The 19,880-nt window shown below is 34.7% G+C and overlaps 2 protein-coding genes across 2 annotated transcripts; one reads left to right on the top strand and one right to left on the bottom strand.

Moving 5' to 3' along the window:
* Window positions 1–4,708: 4,708 nt before the first annotated feature.
* On the bottom strand, window positions 4,709–5,234 carry LOC131006274 (40S ribosomal protein S27-2). The gene has a single exon (XM_057933466.1). It carries the CDS (start codon window positions 5,183–5,185, stop codon window positions 4,925–4,927), a length of 261 nt encoding a protein of 86 aa, XP_057789449.1. The 5' UTR covers window positions 5,186–5,234; the 3' UTR covers window positions 4,709–4,924.
* A 10,666-nt stretch (window positions 5,235–15,900) lies between these two features.
* On the top strand, window positions 15,901–17,694 carry LOC131013669 (receptor-like protein 7). Its single transcript, XM_057941803.1, has one exon. It carries the CDS (start codon window positions 15,901–15,903, stop codon window positions 17,692–17,694), a length of 1,794 nt encoding a protein of 597 aa, XP_057797786.1.
* Window positions 17,695–19,880: the final 2,186 nt, after the last annotated feature.

The raw sequence follows: 19,880 nt of genomic DNA on the forward strand, positions 1-19,880 counted from the left end.
TAAATTGAGAATAAAGAATTATTCTTACTCTTTTAATCATGAAAATTTATCTTAAATTTTTGTTATTGCCTTCATTCATTAAAATAAGATATCTATTTATAAATTTTCATGATTAAAAGAGAATATGAAACAACAACAAGTAATATTATTCAGCAAAACAGTTGTTGGAAAGCAGGGAAAAGCCAGAGCAGAAATAACATCATTACCTATCTTGGACTCAGGAAAGCGGGAGAACAGCCCGTTTGTCGTCAGGGCTGAATTACTCTCCACTAAATTTTTGACAACGAAGGGTTTTTGAGAATGGAAAAAGTTGAGTTTTTCAAAATTTGCTAGATCCTCGTCGGAAGGAGTGGGAAGGGAACGGTACGACAGAGTATGTCGCTCTGGATGCCAGATTATATCGGTAACATTGGCGTACGAGTGCCAAGTCCCCTTGTCTGTTGACACGACACAGTATTTATTTACACTGTGTCCTACTTACGCTGAATTTTGAAAATTTGTCCTAGTTATGCCGAATTTTGAAAATTTTTCCTACAATAACAAGATCGAAAAATTTTGTCCTACATTTACAAAACGACCAAAGTTATTGTACTTAAAAAGCTTTGGGCTCTGTACTCTTATCTTTGAAAAAATTAAATTGCATTTTTTCGAACACATGGAGTGCGTGGGGGTTCTCTTATTTTTATGGTGCTTTCTGTTTGGGATCTGGTCTTTGGGTGGTTTCGGAGTGACACTCGCGGCCTTTATTTTTATGGAGTGCTTGAGCATTGGGAGCATGCATTGGCATGCGACCTGGCGTTTCACGTCTCGCAGGCGTTGGGATTTTTCTATTTTTGCTTTCATGGGCATGAGTCCCGGGGAGGCGATGGTTAATCCGGAGCTTCTGTGTGACCTCTGCCGATTGATTTCTTCTTGGTCAGAAATCTGACGGGGTTTTCTTTAAGTAGGTTTTAATGAGGTTCGACCCTGAATCCGCTCTCTTTGTGCTTTCAATGGTTTTTCTTTTATATTTTTTCTTTTTCTTTTTAATAAAGCCGCTATTTCATCAATTTGCACTCTATTATATATTTTTCCCTACATACTCTTCTAGATAATGACAATTAAATTGCATTTTATCTTTTCGTACATGCACTTATATATATTTTAATTTGCACTGAATCATCGCAAGCATCATATAATCTTCAATAGATGATTAATTAGTTTAGTTTAACAACTTTTAAAAAAATCCACAAAAGCGTTAATTATAAAACACAAAACTTTCTATATAATTCTCATCCAAGATCATTCCATCGAACACAGGATCTACCTCATAGATTAATCAGTTAATATATACTAAAAAAACCCCTACAATTAAATATTTTACTACTAATAGGCAAATGTAATTGATACGTACCCTATGGAGAGAGAGAGAGAGGCATCCACTATAGTACTACCCATAATGGAACTACATGTGTGCCACCTCATAAACTATCTCATTTTTCAACTAATTCATATTGTTTCCTCTATAGTACTACCTCATATTTAATTAGTCATGGATCTCACTATTATTATTACTACATTTACCACAAGACATACTTATACCACACACACACATATATGTATATAGTATATATATATTTATATTATTTATGTATTTTAATGTTTGTATTATATTTTACTTCAATAAAATTTATATAATTACATGAATAAAGTAATTTTTTTAAATAATAAAGTATAATTATGATGAAACGATTTAAGATTCAAATGCACATATTATTGAAAAGCAAATTGGTACAACACACAACTAAAATTGAAAATATAAATAAAAATAATAATAATAAGTAAACGGTTGTTAAGTGGACGTTAGGTCTAAGGGTGTAATTGTTCAAAATTAATTACGATAGGGGTTTATTTGATACCCCTTTGCCATAGAGTCGGCAATGTAATAAGGGTTTTCACGTTAAGGGCTTATTTGATACTTAACCCTTTTATAAAAAATGAAACTCTTATTTCACTTTAATCTATAATTTATAATCTATAATATATTAAGGACAACTTTCGATTTGAAATTGATTTGAATGACAATTTTGTAAATTAGAGAAAAATTAAAGTCATAAGAGCACTCCCAGCAGATCACCTAAATGCATCACTAACTCTAAATTTAGGTCAAAACAATTGAAAATGAGATAAAAAAATGCATCCAGTAGATCCCCTAAATTATGCTCCTATATTTCTTCCCTAAAGCTTTCCTATTTAATTTTAGGATCTCGATTTTATAAATGCATACACCAGATCTTCTATTTTCTACATAAAAACAATAATTATGTGTGGGCCCTACTAATTATAAACTTAAAATAAGTTTAGGGTGGGCGTAAATTTAAGATTGAATTTAGGTAAGTGTAAAAAATTTTGTGGGCCCCATCCAATTTGGGGAATCTGCTGGATGCATTTTTTTTATCTCATTTTCAATTGTTTTAGCCTAAATTTAGAATTAGGTGCTCTAAGTTATGCAAAACTCAAATTAATACACTAACAAAATCAACCGTCAATATCGTGTATTAATTATGTAAAAAAAAAGCTGCTCATTAATAGCCCAAATAACTAACATTATTTTTTCTAGGGATCACCACTAATACTTCATTACATACTTCCATGTAAATCTATATCTATACCTATTACTCATAAAAGAGTCTTGTTTTACAAAATTTGATTTGCCTTTTATATCCCTCATATATACTAAATTTAAGGTTAATTGTGTAATTTAATATATTATACATATAATAAATCTAAAAATATATTATAATTTACGTTTCATATTTTAATATTTATTTAAGTAGTCTTATTCATTAGAACTCTTCATCCACATCCATTACAATTTTTTATTTAATTACATTACGTAGGATTTAGTTATTAATTTTATTAGAAGTTTAATTTTGCTAGAACCATTGGAATTATAATTAATTATTATGCAAAGATTAAATAAAATAATTTCATATCAATTTTTTCAAGTTTATGAGTACTAATCATAATTTTCAAACATGGTCCGATAATTGATTCAGAAAATGTATTAAAATGATAAATATTACTATAAAATAAAATAAATTAAATTAAATATATAAATTTACACTCATAAAAGTATTTATTAAAATAGTTCATTTTAACGTGCGAATGCACTTCATTTCCGCTAGTATATTTAAAAGGTCAAAATTGTTAAATGTAAAATGGGTAAATTTTTGATAGATTTATGAGGTGGTTTGAAATATTACATGAGTACTTCCTATTGAAATTTAAAAATTAATAACCCAGACAAGTGCAAGTGACGCACACCACCTATTCGTCAAAATGCAGCAGGGACCCACACAAGTGCAAGTGACGCCGGAAGAGAGGGCCAACCCCACACCATCCCGCCAGCAGCAAGATCCCTAAAATAACCAACTGTTTGATTAAAGTCCCAATAGCAAGAAGTATTTGTCTTATTTAAATTAGACTTGGGCTCGATGCTACCCATCACAAGAAGAGAGAAGAAAATGCAGTATTCCTTAATAATTCGTTTAGATTCATCCGTGAGCCCACGGACATCAGATTATACATTATGTTTTTAAGTGATTTTTATAAAAAAATAATTAATTAAAAAATAGTAAAATTGTTTTTTTTTAATTATTTAAAGGGCTGTGCATTGCACGCGCCCTTCAAAAATGCCGTCCGCACTTGGTGCGGAGAAGAGAAGCTGGCGCGGTACAAAGATAAATCTTTTTTTAGATATGGAAATTGATTAAAAATTTATAAAAGAAAAAAAAAAGAAAAAGAAAGAATGAATGAAAATTGAGGAAAATCAGAATATGGTGATTATACGATGCCACGTACGATATGATTTAATTTGCTATAATGTAAAAATTGATTAGAAATGTATAAATAAATAAGAATGAATGAGAATTGAGAAAAATATACGATGCCACGTAGGATAAGATTTATTTTGCTATAATATATAGATGGGGTTGATTCTAATCTTTTGATTTATTTATTTCAAGGTCGCAATAAATGTGAATTTCTGACATCCGAGAAGTTGGGGTTCTGCATTTACATGCTTATTGAAGGTTAGGTATAGCTACTAACTACAATCTATCAGTTGAGTATATTAGGTGTAGCTACTACTCAGATGTTGACACGTTGCAAATGAGAAAAACATTCCTTATTGAAATTGTTATACAGAAATCCATTATCTGTCTCCCAGGGCACGATTCAGTTAATATGCACGTTTCGTCCATCTAAGCTAAATTATTATTGGCATCTAAAAATTAATGACTTAGATTCTGGTATTTTTATTTTGTTAATATATTTTTCTTAGGCTTTTGCTGTATCCGGTGAAACCTGGGGTATTGTGAAGAACATTGACTCTTAATTTGTAAGTACAATAATAGTTAATGACTTAGATTATTGTGTTTCGATTTTTTATTTTTGGTTTTGCATAAGTTTTCAATGAACAATTGGTGATGAACAAATTGTTAAACACACTATTAATCCCTTAATTTTCTTCTCCTTAATCTCCGTGTCGAAAAGAAACGTGTCATAAATAGCGGGACAGAGGGAGTATATATCATGACTTTGAATTTATCAACCTATTATTAGCTAATAATTAAAAGTGAAATTAAATGATAAAAAATAATTATATACCCTAAATTGATGGAATAAATCCTAGTTAATAATCACAAAATTAAAATAAAGCATACAAAGTTAAAAATTTTTTTTTTTTAAATCTCACAAAAAAACTGGTCAATTATAATATAACATAATTCAAAACCTAGAATAACATAACTTGAAGGGTTATTTTTTGAGAAACTCAACAAGTCTTAGCAAGCATTACATGTCCACAAAAAGAAAACATCCAACCAAAAAAAGGCCTCAGACTCACATCCAATAAAGAATGTGAAAAATGAGTCTATTTTTTTCAATCGCCCTTTCTTCGGAAGGAGCAGCCCTCGGTGAGGCGGGCACGGCCACCAGTGGGTTGGCACAGCACTGTTTGACAGTTTCCACACACAACAACGGTTTGGGAGTGGCTGAAAACAGTGGTTATGTTAAAGCAACCCTGACACTTGACATCCATGAAGAAGGAGTTGGGGGATTGCACGAGGCGCTTGAGCTTGTGCTTCCTCTTCTCAAGCTCGGCCGGTGGATTGAGCAAATCGTAATCATTGGAGAGAACCATCTTGGCTGTAGAGAGTGAGAGAGAGAGGCGTGAGAACTGGAGAGAGAAGGCATACAAAGTTAAAATTGAAGAAAAAACATATAAGAAAATAAACAAAATTAAAAATAAAACATAAAGTGGTACATCAAGTTGGGGATCTGTTTTCTCTATTTCTAAATTGGTGCGCATTTGTCTTGTTTTCCTATGGGTGTACACTAGGGCTGTAAACGAGCCGAGCCGAGCCGAGCCGAATACTAGCAGGCTCGAGCTCAGCTCGTTTAAATATTTGGGTGTTCGAGCTAGATTCGAGCTTTTATCTTGTTGGTCGAACTCGGTTCGTCACCCATTTACCGAGCTCGGTTCGGATGATGCTCGATAATGTCGAACTTAAGTTCGAGCTCGACTCGTTAGATGTTCGTATATATGATGTTCGAGCACGAATTCGTTATAAATTTAAGAAAAGCTTTTAAATTAATGTTACTAGAGCTCAAGCTCGAATCGTTTAAGGTTCGTGCACTAATTCGACTGAAAGTTTGTGAACAAGCTCGCAAATATGTTCACGAACAATCGAATCTGAACATGTTCGCGAGCTCAACGAGTCGAAATCAAGCTCGAGCTTTGCTCATTTACTATCGAATTGAGCTCCGAATTAACGAGCTTTTTTTCAAGCCGAATCATGAATAACTTGCGAGTAGCTCTGTTTATTTACAGCCCTAGGTGGTACTGTGGTAGTGTTAGGTACTAATGAAAATTTAAACTGCTCTGCGGTAGTGTCAGGTAAGAGTGCAAATTTAAAATGCTCTATTGCTTACGTTATATATAAAAAATGTCATCTTTTATAAATACAAGTTTCTTATGCTGTATTCTTTAAATACGTCTAATGTTGATGATTTTGCTTGGTTTTTTGTGAAAGTCTTGCACATTGGACCGATTTGACAGCTATCAATCATAAATGTGTAGGAAAATTTTGAAAAAGAGAACGATTTGACTGCTCGGGCGGCTAGATGATCTAGCCATCCACCGGTCAGATGAACTCTTGACTCATAGCTGTCAAATCGTAAAATAGTTGAAAATGAACAAAAAATAATTAAAAACTAAAAGAAATTGATCATAAGACACCAAAATTGGGAAAGAAGTAGCGTCCCGACGGCGACGGTTCACATGCTAGAATCACCTCTATACTGCATAATATGGATTGTCTCAAGTAGCGTCCCGATCGTTCACATGCCATCTATATATATGGACTATTTTAAGAGCTATACAATTTGTAAAATAGATAATAATTAATATTCAACTATTTTAAATATAATAAAAAGTTTTATGTTGGTTATGTTTTGATTGATCGAGTATACATTTATTTTAAAATGTCTGCCATATTTTATTCATTTATTATTGTGACAGAGACAAGCCATATGTTAGTTAAAATCGAATTTATTATTAAGATAGAGATAAGACATCTTAAAATCAAGAAAAACTAATAATAATGTGAATGAAACGTGTTTTCCTTAGAAAAACTAATTAATGAATAAAGATTTAATTGTAAAAAAAAGTACTCATTCCATTTACAAAAACTTGTGACATTGTGAATGACACGTGTTTTAATAAAATGTGAATGAAATTATTAAATGAGTAAGATTCTAGTTTAAATGTGAGTAGAATCGTGTGAAACATTTATAAATAGGAGCAACAATTTTTTCCTGGATGGAGAGAGGAGGGAGTAACTTTTGTACTCCTCCGTCCCACTCCAATAGTTTAAATTTTTGTTATTGCATTCATTCATTAAAATAAGATATCTATTTATAAATTTTCATGATTAAAAGAGTAAGAATAATTCTTTATTCTCAATTTAAATAGAAGTTCTTATTTAAATTTCATATAGGGAGAGAGGCCGTGACAAATAAAATTTAAGTGTTGTACGATAAAAGTTGGAAAAATGGGAGAAAGAAATATATTGAGAGAGAAATATCTAGATAGGTAGGGTAATTAATGTAAATGCAAAAAGAGAGATGAGATGGGGAAATGGCAATGGAGTGAATGGACGATCTAAGTCCACGATCATCATCTGCCTTCCTCTTGTAGTGTATGTGTGACAACGACTTATACATAAATGGTCATTAAATGCCAAATTATTTGCATAGGTATGGGTAAAAAAACCTTACCAATTCAAGGACTGATAAAGACCTCAACAATATACCACGTTTTTCATATCTCTCTTTTAATTCTACTACTTTCTATAAAAAGAAATCATAATTTTATAAACAATCAATTGAGATGTATACAAGTCACTACTGTTAAATTAAGCAACGACACGGATCATACCGGAAATTAATACTAAAATAAGAACAATTTTTAGCCTTTAGATCTTCAAGATTTATGATTGATTCATCATTTTGTTAAATGAATTTAAGGTCATGTGTTCGAATCTCATAGAAGCCGAGCTCGAACACCCAAATATTTAAACGAGCCGAGCTCAAGCCTGCTAGTTAGAGGTGGCCAAAAAAACCGGAACCGAGAACCGAACCGAAAAACCGGATCGTCCGGGACGGTTCTGGAACCGGAACCGTGATACACGGTTCCGAACCGAAACCGAAACCGTGCTCGGCCGGTTCGGTTAAGGTTCGGATTTCTCAAACTGCCGGTTCCCGATTCCGAACCGTGGGACCGAGAACCGGGATGGAACCGTGCCAGAACCGCCTTGGAACCGTGAATCGAAGGTTCCACGGTTAGAACTGTGGAACCGTAGAACCGTGGAACCGTGGTCTTTATGCTTAGTCTTAATAAAAAGTAAATTTTTCGTGGAAAATGAGTAATTATTGACTTAATAAAAATTAATTATTCATATGAAGAAATGTAATATTTCAAAATTATTAGTATTTTTTCACGATAATTGTTATTTTTACTCATGAAAACTTGTAATTTAAGTTGTAAAAAGTAAATTAAATTGCCTTAATTTTATTTTAGCATTCAAATGTTGTAATTTGTAAATTTTATTTATAAGAGTTGTAAGGTGTAACTTTGAATTATAAGTTCAATTTAGAAAATAATGTATGTGGACTTTATATTTTCTTGTGTCATTTATTTTATTAAAGCAAATTTCATTAAATTTTACACAACAATACATAAAATAATACAAATTACATTAAAAAAAAAAATGGACGGTTCTAGCGGTTCGAACCGGAACCGGCGGTTCGGAACCGGAACCGGAACCGCCGGTTCACGGTTTGGAACCGAAACCGTGAGGATTATTTTTCGGTTCGGTTCCGGTTCCAGTTTTTGGAACCGAGAACCGGCGATTCCGGTTCCGGTTCCGGTTCGAATCGGGAGCCGAACCGTGGCCACCTCAGTGCTAGTATTCGGCTCGACTCGGCTCGTTTACAGCTCTAGTACCACCCATAGGAAAACAAGAGAAATAAAGAGGTTGGTAGTAATGGGGGAAACAGTCAAACAAATGAGAGTGGTATTTGGGGCCGGCTAAGGAAAACCGAACCAAAAGCATTTTTCTCATTTGCAACATCTGAGTAGTAGCTACACTACACCTAACGGATAGATATATTGTAGTTAATAGCTATACCTAACCTTCAATAAGCATTTAAATGCGCACCAGTTTACAGAGCCCCAACTTCTCGTATGTCAGAAATTCACATTTAATGCGCAACAGTTTACAGAGCCCCAAACCCTAACTTCCCCTCCCCCTCCCCAGACCCCGTCTGCCCCTCCCCCGTCAAGCTTTCAACGGCGAAATCGCCAGATTTCGGATTCACAACAGAGCTCGTCAGCCGGAACGGAGCTCATCAGTGCTATGCTACTCCTTCTGAACCGGATGTCGCCGCCGAGAAACGAGCTAGCTAGATCTGAGGGTGTATACATGTGCAGATGGGCTGCCATAGCTTCATACCTCGGATTCATATACATTGTATTTTATTTGCCACATGAACTTAAGATTTGCATTGTATTTTATATTTTACCTACATTATTACATTCCCTCATCGTTTTTTAAAAAATTTCAACTCTTTTTTCACTCAAATAAAGAAAAAAAAACTTTATTTTTCCACTTTCTTATTCTTACAATTTATTTTATTTTATATGTTCTAATTATGTAACACTCTTAATTAATACATGCTACAATTTATAAACAACCAAATATTTGCTATCTATGTGCTTCAAACATAAATAGACCTCCTAAATCTACCAAACATGTATATAATTAATCTAGGATTTTGAGAATCATATATGATTGTTAGAGTTGGAGACTCTATTTGTTTTTGTTGTCATTTATATGTTTGTGGTATGTATGACCATCTGTGATACCATTACTACGACTGGGCATAATTTTTGGAGAATATCCTTTTCGGATTTGGTCAAGGTTTATGGATATACTTGGACTCCTTAGAGTGTTTGTTCCGTGTTGGTCACTCTTGTGATATAGTGATCGACTTCTCAGAGTTTTAAAGAGTTGGTTCAAGCGAGGATTCTCAATTGCAACAGCTATATAAGTCGTCTTCAACCTCGAAGAAGGGTTGAGTTTTTTTGTGCATTCTGTCAAGCAGTTTATGAGCGCCGCACCTTGCTTTGAGAGAACATCATATATTCGTGTTTATGTTCTTGTTTTTAACTAGCTTTGCGTTTATTCTCTGTGTTGAGCAAAGCAAGTCAGTTTTATCTGTTTTGTGAATTATTGGTTGTAAGGGATTAAGTGTGTTCGTCGGGGCTCACACTTAGAGAGTTAGTGTTATCTAGCTTTCAACGGTTTATCGTGTGTTGGGGTTTTGGGAAATTATAGAGGCGTTAGAAAGATTGAGTCTTTGTATAAGTCCTGCTGTAATTTAACCTGGGCGAGACCTCTCAGACGTAGGTGTTCTATCACCGAACTGAGTTACCATATCGCGTGTTCGTTTCCGTTCCTGCTTTCGATTTTATTTGTGTTGCTGCATCATTCCGGGTATCATCTTTAGTTCTTGTGCAAGTGTTCTACGTATTGTTGGGTAGACGGTTCTTTCAATGATCATTATCGTATATCGTCCATCGTATAATTATTTAACTCGAACTTGATTATTGCATATCTTCAATCTTTGGATTTTGACAATAGTGTTGGTATTGATATATTTTTTTTGATATATTACACAAGTTATAAAGAAATTAAAAGATTGCGCGACAAAAAATTTGAATCCAAGACCTCAGCTCTTGAGTTTTAATCTTCTATCACTAGGTACACACTGTTGGTATTGATATTTGGTTTCTATGTCTGTGTATGTCAGACTATGTAATTTATAGATGCTTTGCATAGCATTTTAGTCCTAAAATGACTTGTAGTGATACCATGTACTATCATTTTTTTCGACAGAATAACAGTATTAAATACTCCCTCCGTCCCAGCTTTTTGTATCCACTTTTAGTAGTACTACTAAAAGGTACTACTAAAAGTGGATACAAAAAGCTGGGACGGAGGGAGTATATAAATTTAAACCTCGCATCATGGTGAACTCGAATCTAAGACCTTTGTCCTTAGGCATTAACGTCTATACCGCTCAACTAATACACGCACACGATACTATATATCAGTGATATTTTATATATGGGCAGCCACATGCAAAGTTGGAGATGAATATGGCATTTATATATCCCAAATTCTCACTTAATTTTCCCTTATTATAGAAATCAAACTATTTTCCGTATTTTCTTATAATTGAATCAAACACGTAAATTTAACAATTAGGAATCACGTTACTTTCTCAAATCATAATTCCTGCGAAATAAACGGGCCACAAGAATTTTATTTCTTATTTACTTTTAGATATACTATTGGGCTAGACAAATTAAATGTAAGATGAGATGTAGAATTTGGTCTGGTTTTTGGGGCTAGCCCGGCCCGGCCCAAAATATTTATCCATAAAATACATTTTTTAGATGGGCTATGCTAAAAAAAAGCGGCCCAATTTTTTTGAACCAACTGCCAAGGGAGAAAGTGAACCGTAGCTGTTCGATCAATTGTCTGAACCAATACGCAATACTAGAGGAATTTATCCCGAATCGATCAGTTACCCGTTGGCAAGTATGACGTACCCACCACTGATGTGAATTCTTTTAAACTTGTTGCACATCATCATTCCACCACTCTCCTGCAACATATTATTCCGAATTTAATTATACAAACTCTAAAATTCCAACACAATTAAGAATTTTAATTCGAGCTTGTATACCTAGTAAGATGGGAAGTTGAGCATGAGGCTTAGGGAAAGGAAAAGTGTGTATAAACTTATTTTTTCCGGGAGGTGAGAACATTGCATTGAATGTATAAACTTATTGTTTTAGCAGAGGGTGAGAAATGATTGTCTTATTGAAATTAGACTTGGGCTCGATGCTACCCATCACAAGAAGAGAGAAGAAAATGCAGTATTCCTTAATAATTCGTTTAGATTCATCCGTGAGCCCACGGACATTCCAAACGAGCACATTCATCAGATTATACATTATGTGTCCTATTAGTCCCGGCAAGAGGTTTCGACAACGAATTCTGCTCTCCAAGGAAGAAGGCACTTTATTTTGGCACGCCCACATCGATTGGACTCGAGCTACTGTGTATGGCGCCATCATCATTCTACCGCCCAAGACACACACTTTTCCTTTCCCTAAGCCTCATGCTCAACTTCCCATCTTACTAGGTATACAAGCTCGAATTAAAATTCTTAATTGTGTTGGAATTTTAGAGTTTGTATAATTAAATTCGGAATAATATGTTGCAGGAGAGTGGTGGAATGATGATGTGCAACAAGTTTACGAGAATTCACATCAGTGGTGGGCACGTCACGCTTGCCAACGGGTAAGTGATCGATTCGGGATAAATTCCTCTAGTATTGCGTATTGGTTCAGACAATTGATCGAACACCTACTGTTCACTTTCTCCCTTGGCAGTTGGTTCAAAACAATTGGGCCGCTATTTTCTAGCATAGCCCATCTAAAAAATGTATTTTATGTATAAATATTTTGGGCCGGGATGGGCTAGCCCGAAAAACCAGACCAAATTATACATCTCCTCTTACATTTAATTTGTCTAGCCCAATAGTATATCTAAAAGTAAATAAGAAATAAAATTCTTGTGGCCCGTTTATTTCGCAGGAATTATGATTTGAGAAAGTAACGTGATTCCTAATTGTTAAATTAACGTGTTTGATTTAATTATAAGAAAATAAGGAAAATAGTTTGATTTCTATAATAAGGGAAAATTAAGTGAGAATTTGGGATATATAAATGCCATATTCATCTCCAACTTTGCATGTGGCTGCCCATATATAAAATATCATTGATATATAGTATCATGTGCGTGTATTATAGTCGAGCGGTATAGACGTTAATGTTTAAGGACAAAGGTCTTAGATTCAAGTTCACCATGGTGCGACGACGTTTAAATTTATTTATTTAATACTGTTATTCTGTCGAAAAAAATGATAGTACATGGTATCACTACAAGTCATTTTAAGACCAAAATGCTATGCAGAAGCCTTAAAGCATCTATAAATTACATAGTCTTACATACACAAACATAGAAACCAAATATCAATACCAACAGCGTGTGTATAAGAGCTGAGGTCTTGGATTCGAATTTTTTGTCGCGCGATCTTTAAATTTCTTTATCAAAAAAAATATATCAATACCAACACTATTGTCAAAATCAAAAGATTGAAGATATACAATAATCAAGTTCGAGTTAAATAATTATAAGATGGACGACATACAATAATGATCATGATTCTCGAAATCCTAGATTAATTATATACACGTTTGGTAGATTTAGGAGGTCTATTATGTTTGAAGCACATAGATAGCAAATATTTGGTTGTTTATAATTTGTAGTATGTATTTATTAATTAATAATGTTACATAATTAGAACATATAAAATAAAATAAATTGTAAGAATAATAAAGTGGAAAAATAAAGTTTTTTTTTGCTTTATTTGAGTGAAAAAATAGTTGAAAATTTTAAAAAAACGATGAGAGAATGTAATGTAGGTAAAATATAAAATACAATGCAAATCTTTAAGTTCATGTGGCAAATAAAAAATGATACTATTATTATTTTCAGTTTGTAGGCAATTTTATTGAATGGGGAAAAAAGAGAAACAAAATTTGAATGAATTCAAATTCAAATTTTTAAGATCATATGTAATATTGGAAATTGATCAGAGTTGGTGTATTTTTTCGGGAATTGACCCTAAAACAAACACCAAATTAAATCAAATAAAATAATATAAACTCAAGAGGGTAGCAAAATATTATTCTATTGGCTGAAAAAAATGAAAGTTAAAAAGGATATTTAGATGTCCGAATTGATCATTAACTACGAATGGTTGAAGATAACATGCATGAATATGCTTTATTCCACATTGATTGAAGTTGGGATAAGAAATCAAAATTTAGTAATTGTCTCATTAATAGATTTAATTGATTCCTTTAAACTTAAAAGTAAGCCAACTATTCTACCACATTGAATTAAGAATTAATTAGTTATCAATACTCATAAATAAAAAATTAATATTGACAACTAATTAATGACGTGAAAATTTTATTTCCACGTCAGTTAAAAACGACTTCGTTTGATTTCATATAAATTTTCAATTATCAACACGATTATTGAGCACTAAAAAATTGAACATATATATATAGTAGATATGAAATGAAATTAAAAAAATTTGCAAACTTTCATAATCTGGTCCTACATTTTAGATTTCTCTTCTCCTCTTTTCTTCGACGAAGCTTCTCTCTTTAATATTCGAACACGTATACTTTTAGCATCTCTAATTTATTTTCTTTGATTTCTCTATTTTTGCATTCTACACTTGTATATATAATTTGTTATTAGTTTATCTCTTTTGGTTTTCTGTAACCTTTGTTATTAAAGGATGCTATCAACTTAATTATATAATGTTCTAACCTATGGATATATGTTGCTTCCTCTGTGCACAAAAAAAATGTATTCAATTTATCATTTCTGTCAATAAATGTATTCAATTAATTTTTGGTAAATTTCCATACATAATAAAATGATATTTTTATTCCACTCACAATAAACGCAACTATTTAATTAAAAAATATGCTATTTAGAAGTGGATACATAGATTTATGTGGTTAATTTTTAGTGCTCATAGTGATAATTTTTGCTAATCTTTCAGGCAGTGAATTGGTAGAGTTTTTATTTAATTTGAAGTCCTTGATTTAAGCTTCTGAATTGATAATGTTCCAATAAAAATAGCTATGGTCCATTCTCATCCCAAGCTTGTTGCATTAATTATCAAATTAAATAAACTCATCCACTTCCTAGAACAAATGAAAGTTGATAAATCCACATGTTACATCAATAATTAATAGGGAGTACTTAATTTACATCAATAAAGGTATTCACAATCTCACCTATTTGACACACTTGAATTTAGCCAATGCTGAATTTGGTGGGCAGGTTCCACCTGAAATTCTTCCTTGAAGAGGTTGGTTAGTCTCGATATCTCCTATTATTTTACAATATCTGTGAAATTGGAGATCCTTGTCCAAAATCTAACAGGGTTTCTAGAGCTCTATTTTGATTACGTCAACTTCACTTACATTTTATTAAAATCTGTGCTAAAAATAACATAAATTTTATGAACGGAGAGAGTATATATTATTTATGCAATTAGGATAAATCTATATTTTGTAAATTCCACAAGTAGGCCTACATGATTGGGATTGGAAGAAAATGATAGAACTGATATGTGGCTTTAACGTGGGCTACACAGCGTTGACTTGATACTCTTCTAAGTCCTAACTATGAATTATTTGGAAAAAGCTTATAAGCTCCACCAATCAATCCTTGGGCTAAATTCTAGCATTAGAATTTTGAATTGGTCTCCACCTTAAGAGTGTTAATGGGGTTATAGTTGCTAATCAGACAAAACCATATTTCACTATTTAATTTGTAATTTCCACATACACTGATGCACAACTTTTCCTTTTCTTTTTCTTTTCTTTTTCTATTCAGATATTGATAAGTGAAATTTTCTGGTTGATAAGAATTTTCCGAAACCATTTTATACTCAATCCTAAAGATAAGTAAGATAAATAAAAAAAAATTAATGAATTTAAGTTTTTGGACTTCACAGATATTTTTCCTAATGTTTTGAAATTAGGATAAATCTATATTTTGTAAATTCCACAAGTAGGCCTACACGATTGGGATTGGAAGAAAATGATAAAACTGATATGTGGCTTTAACGTGGGCTACACAGCGTTGACTTGATACTCTTCTAAGTCCTAACTATGAATTATTTGGAAAAAGCTTATTAAGCTCCACCAATCAATCCTTGGGCTAAATTCTAGCATTTGAATTTTGAATTGGTCTCCACATTAATGGGGTTAATTGCTAATGAGACAAAGGATTTCACCTCGTTTTATTTAGGTATAATAATTCGGTATAAAAAATGGTACACAGACCTAAGCATGCACAAATTTATTTAGTCATTCAAATCAACTGTGCAGAAGTCTTTCTACAATATCTTGCATTGGCCTACATGTGGAATATATGAAGGAAATATTACTTCGTTTTTGTAGCAACTACTAAATTAAAATGGGACGACCTAGACTTTGGACTTTTGATGCAATAAAGACTTTAGTAGTTATTGAATTAAATTTTATTATTAATTAGTCTTTCCCGTGGCAATATAAAGCTACACATCTCATTGCATCAATTTTGTTCACAACACACTCACACAATGCTTCCGAAGTTGTTATTCATCTCTATTCTTGTCTCCTTCATTTTGAGTACTCATTCTTATAATACCCAATGCCTTCACCATCAAAAAACATTGTTGCTTCAACTCAGGAATGAGTTGATCTTGGAGTTCGAACCTTCTGATTCAACAAAATTGGTGCGATGGAATGAAAGGGATGAGTGCTGCAAGTGGCCCGGTGTGGAATGTGATGCTGCTGGCTACGTCGTTAGTTTGCAGCTCGATAATGAGTCCATTATTTCTGGTGGAATCGCGGATTCATCGAGTCTATTCAGACTTATGCATCTACAGAAGCTAAATCTAGCCTACAATTATTTCAACAACACTCCCATCCCGAAAGGTATTCACAATCTCACCTATTTGACACACTTGAATTTATCCAATGCTTATTTTGGTGGGCAGGTTCCAGCTGAGATTTCTTCCTTGAGAAGGTTGGTTAGTCTCGATCTCTCCCATGATTATGTGTCAGTGAAACTGGAGATGGTTGTCCAAAATCTTACAGGGCTTCGAGAGCTCTATCTTGATGATAGCAATGTTACTTCCTCTCATCATGAGAGTAGAAAACGGAGCCACATTATATCATCATATTTACCCAACCTCACCACCTTGAGCTTGGTTGATTGTGGTTTGTCTGGGACTTTAGCTAAGTCCTTTGGGCAACTCCATTCCCTTTCCATCCTTCGACTAGATTTTAACGATCTTTCAACAGAACTTCCAGACTTGTTCGCCAATTTTCCAAGTTTGACCACCTTGAGTCTTTTTAACTGCAGTTTGAAGGGTTCGATTCCACCCACCTTTGCTAACCTAACCAACCTGATTAATCTCGATTTGTCATATAACTTCTTCACAGGCGCACTTTCTTCTACGCTGTTTGAAGGTCTTTCCAATCTTGTTTATTTAGATTTGCAGAGGAATTCATTCTCTGGTAATATTCCCCACTCTCTCTTGGCTCTCCCTTCATTGTCGGAACTTGTTCTTCGCCACAACCAATTTAATGGCACTTTGCAACTGGAAAACTTTCGAAGCCTTGCGAATCTTACACGACTTGATCTATCTCACAATAGATTGTCAGTAGATGTTGGCAACCTCAATTCAACTTCATATGGCAGTCTCCAACTAAAAGAGTTAAGACTAGCTTCATGTAATTTGTCCCATTTTCCTAATTTCATCAAACCTTTGGATATGGAATTCGTGGACCTCTCAGACAATCGGATTGGTGGGGAGATACCTAGTTGGATTTGGGGAACACAACTTTGGTATTTGGACCTCTCTTATAATCTTCTAACAGATCTGCAAAAGCCTTACCATATCCCTGCTTCTCTTGTATACCTATACTTGCACTCTAACAAGCTCAAGGGTGAGTTGCACTTGCCCATTCCACCTGCGTCTCAACTCTCGTACTTGTCTGTTGCTAATAACAGATTAAGTGGATCGATTTCAACCTCCCTTTGCAGTGATACGAGGATCGCTGTTCTTGATTTGTCTGGCAATAGATTAAGTAGCAGCATACCGCCGTGCTTACTTGAAAACGTGGTTTCATACTTAGATCTAAGCCAAAACAACATCAGCGGTAGCATTCCAGATAATTTTCCCATGGATTGTCAACTTGGATATTTGGATCTTAACAATAATGCTTTAGAAGGGAAAATCCCAAAGTCCCTTGAAAGATGCGAGCGGTTGAAGTTCATGAATGTTGGGAACAACAACATCACTGACAGTTTCCCGTGCATGCTATCATCATCCAGGTGGTTGCTGTTAGTAAAAAAATGGAAGTAGGCTGCCACCAACCTTCTTCACCAACCACCTCCACCATTTTGCCACCTACCACCATCTGCCACCTACCACCTCTCATCCCCTATAAAATCCTTCCTCGCAGCAGCATCACAACACACCAAATACAACTATCAAACAAAGCTTTCAGCTAAGAAAGATAGAGAGAGAAATAGAGAGAGAAAATTCTTGTGAGAGAAAACTTCAGTGTGGAAGTTATACACGAGTGATAAAAGTGAGTTGAGAGATAGCCTCTGCGTAGGCATATACAAAATACAGTGTGGTATTTTTGTTGTACTCCTCCTTTTGAGATTCTCTAATATATTGGTGTGGGTCCGTGGACGTAGGCAGTTTGGCCGAACCACGTTAAAAATATCGGTGTCATTTTTTCTTCTCGTTTCATATCGGTCGATATCCACAATATTGAGTCACACTTGATCCCGGGCGGAATTAGTTGCGTCTAATTTCCCAACAACTGGTATCAGAGCCACGTTGGTGGCGAAATTTTTTTTCTTGCGCTGGTACTATTCACGTGAATAGTGAATTCGTGAATAGTAAATTTTGCGAACAGTGTTTCGTGCGCAACGGTAATTATTCTTTTAAAATTCTTAGTATGCTCTGTGGTTGCAGTGTAAACTGAACCTCCACATCAGAAACGAATTTTTTGAGAAAATTATCGTGTTTTTTGATCGAGTGGGAGCAATGTCGACAGACGATAAAATTTCCAAAATGGAGAAATTCAATGGTGTGAATTTTGGATTTTGGAAAATGCAAATGGAGGATTACTTGTACCAGAAGGACCTGTATAAGCCCTTGAAGGAAAAGCCAGTGGATATGAAGGACGACGAGTGGGAGGTGCTTGATCGAAAAGCACTCGGCGCAATCAGACTGACCTTATCAAAGTCAGTCGCCTTCAACATAAAGCATGAGAAGACAACAGCGTCTCTCATGAAAGCTTTATCCAGCATGTACGAGCAGCCGTCTGCAGCAAATAAAGTTCATTTGATCAAGAAATTGTTCAATATGAAAATGACGGAGAGCGGAAGATTTGGAGAACATTTGAACGAGTTCAACGAAGTGACGGACCAACTTACCACGGTGGACATCAAATTCGATGATGAGGTCCGGGCTTTGTTAATTCTTGGGCAGTTACCTGAGAGCTGGAATGGCACAGTCACGGCCATTAGCAGCTCTGCCGGTAAGTCCAAAATGAAGTTCGATGATGTCGTGAGCATGATCTTAACCGAGGAGATCCGGAGGCAGTCAGATGTAGTCTCCACTTCAGGTGCCGCTTTAAATGCAGAAAGCAGAGGCAGAAACTCAAACAGAAGTCAAGGGCGTGGACGGAGCAAGTCAAGGAATGGCAGGCAGAGCTCCAGGATCCACAAGAATTCCAACAAATCAAAGTCTGTTGAATGTTGGAACTGTGGTCAGGTCGGACACTACAGAACGCAGTGTAAAGTACCTTCAAAGGGAAACGAGACAAAGACCGAAGCCAATGTTGTGGCTGAAGAAGAAGGCGATGCCTTGATATGTTCCATGGAGAAAAGGGCCGAGTATTGGGTCATAGACTCTGGAGCATCTTTCCATGCCACCTCGAATCGAAATTCCTTCATAAATTACATGTCGGGAAATTTCGGAGAAGTATATCTTGGAGATGATCATCCATGCAGCGTGGTGGGCATAGGAGAAGTACAGATCAAACTCAATGGATCTGTATGGAAATTGAAGGACGTGAGACACATTCCAGAGTTGAGGAAGAACTTGATCTCCGTCAAGCAATTGTCAAGAGAAGGATGTGATACACACTTCTCAGGTGATTATTGGAAAATCACTAAGGGCGCAATGATTCTTGCACGTGGCAAGGATACTGGAAGCCTATACACAACGATGAATGCGTGTGTGACAATTGCAGTTGCTGATAGTAAGAAGAATGCAAATTTGTGGCACCAAAGACTTGGGCACATGAGCCAGAAAGGGCTCAAGTATATGCATTCGAAAGGGAAACTACTAGAGCTTCAGTCTGTTGATATAGACTTTTGCGAAAGTTGTATCTACGGGAAGCAGAAGAGGGTGAGTTTCAATACCAGTGGTAGAACTCCGAAGCAAGTAAAGCTTGAGTTAGTCCACACAGATGTTTGGGGCCCAGCAGCAGTTTCATCCAATGGCGGAAAGTCTTACTTTGTGACTTT

The sequence above is a fragment of the Salvia miltiorrhiza genome, chromosome 1, assembly GCF_028751815.1.
Source record: "Salvia miltiorrhiza cultivar Shanhuang (shh) chromosome 1, IMPLAD_Smil_shh, whole genome shotgun sequence".
Lineage (NCBI taxonomy): Eukaryota > Viridiplantae > Streptophyta > Magnoliopsida > Lamiales > Lamiaceae > Salvia > Salvia miltiorrhiza.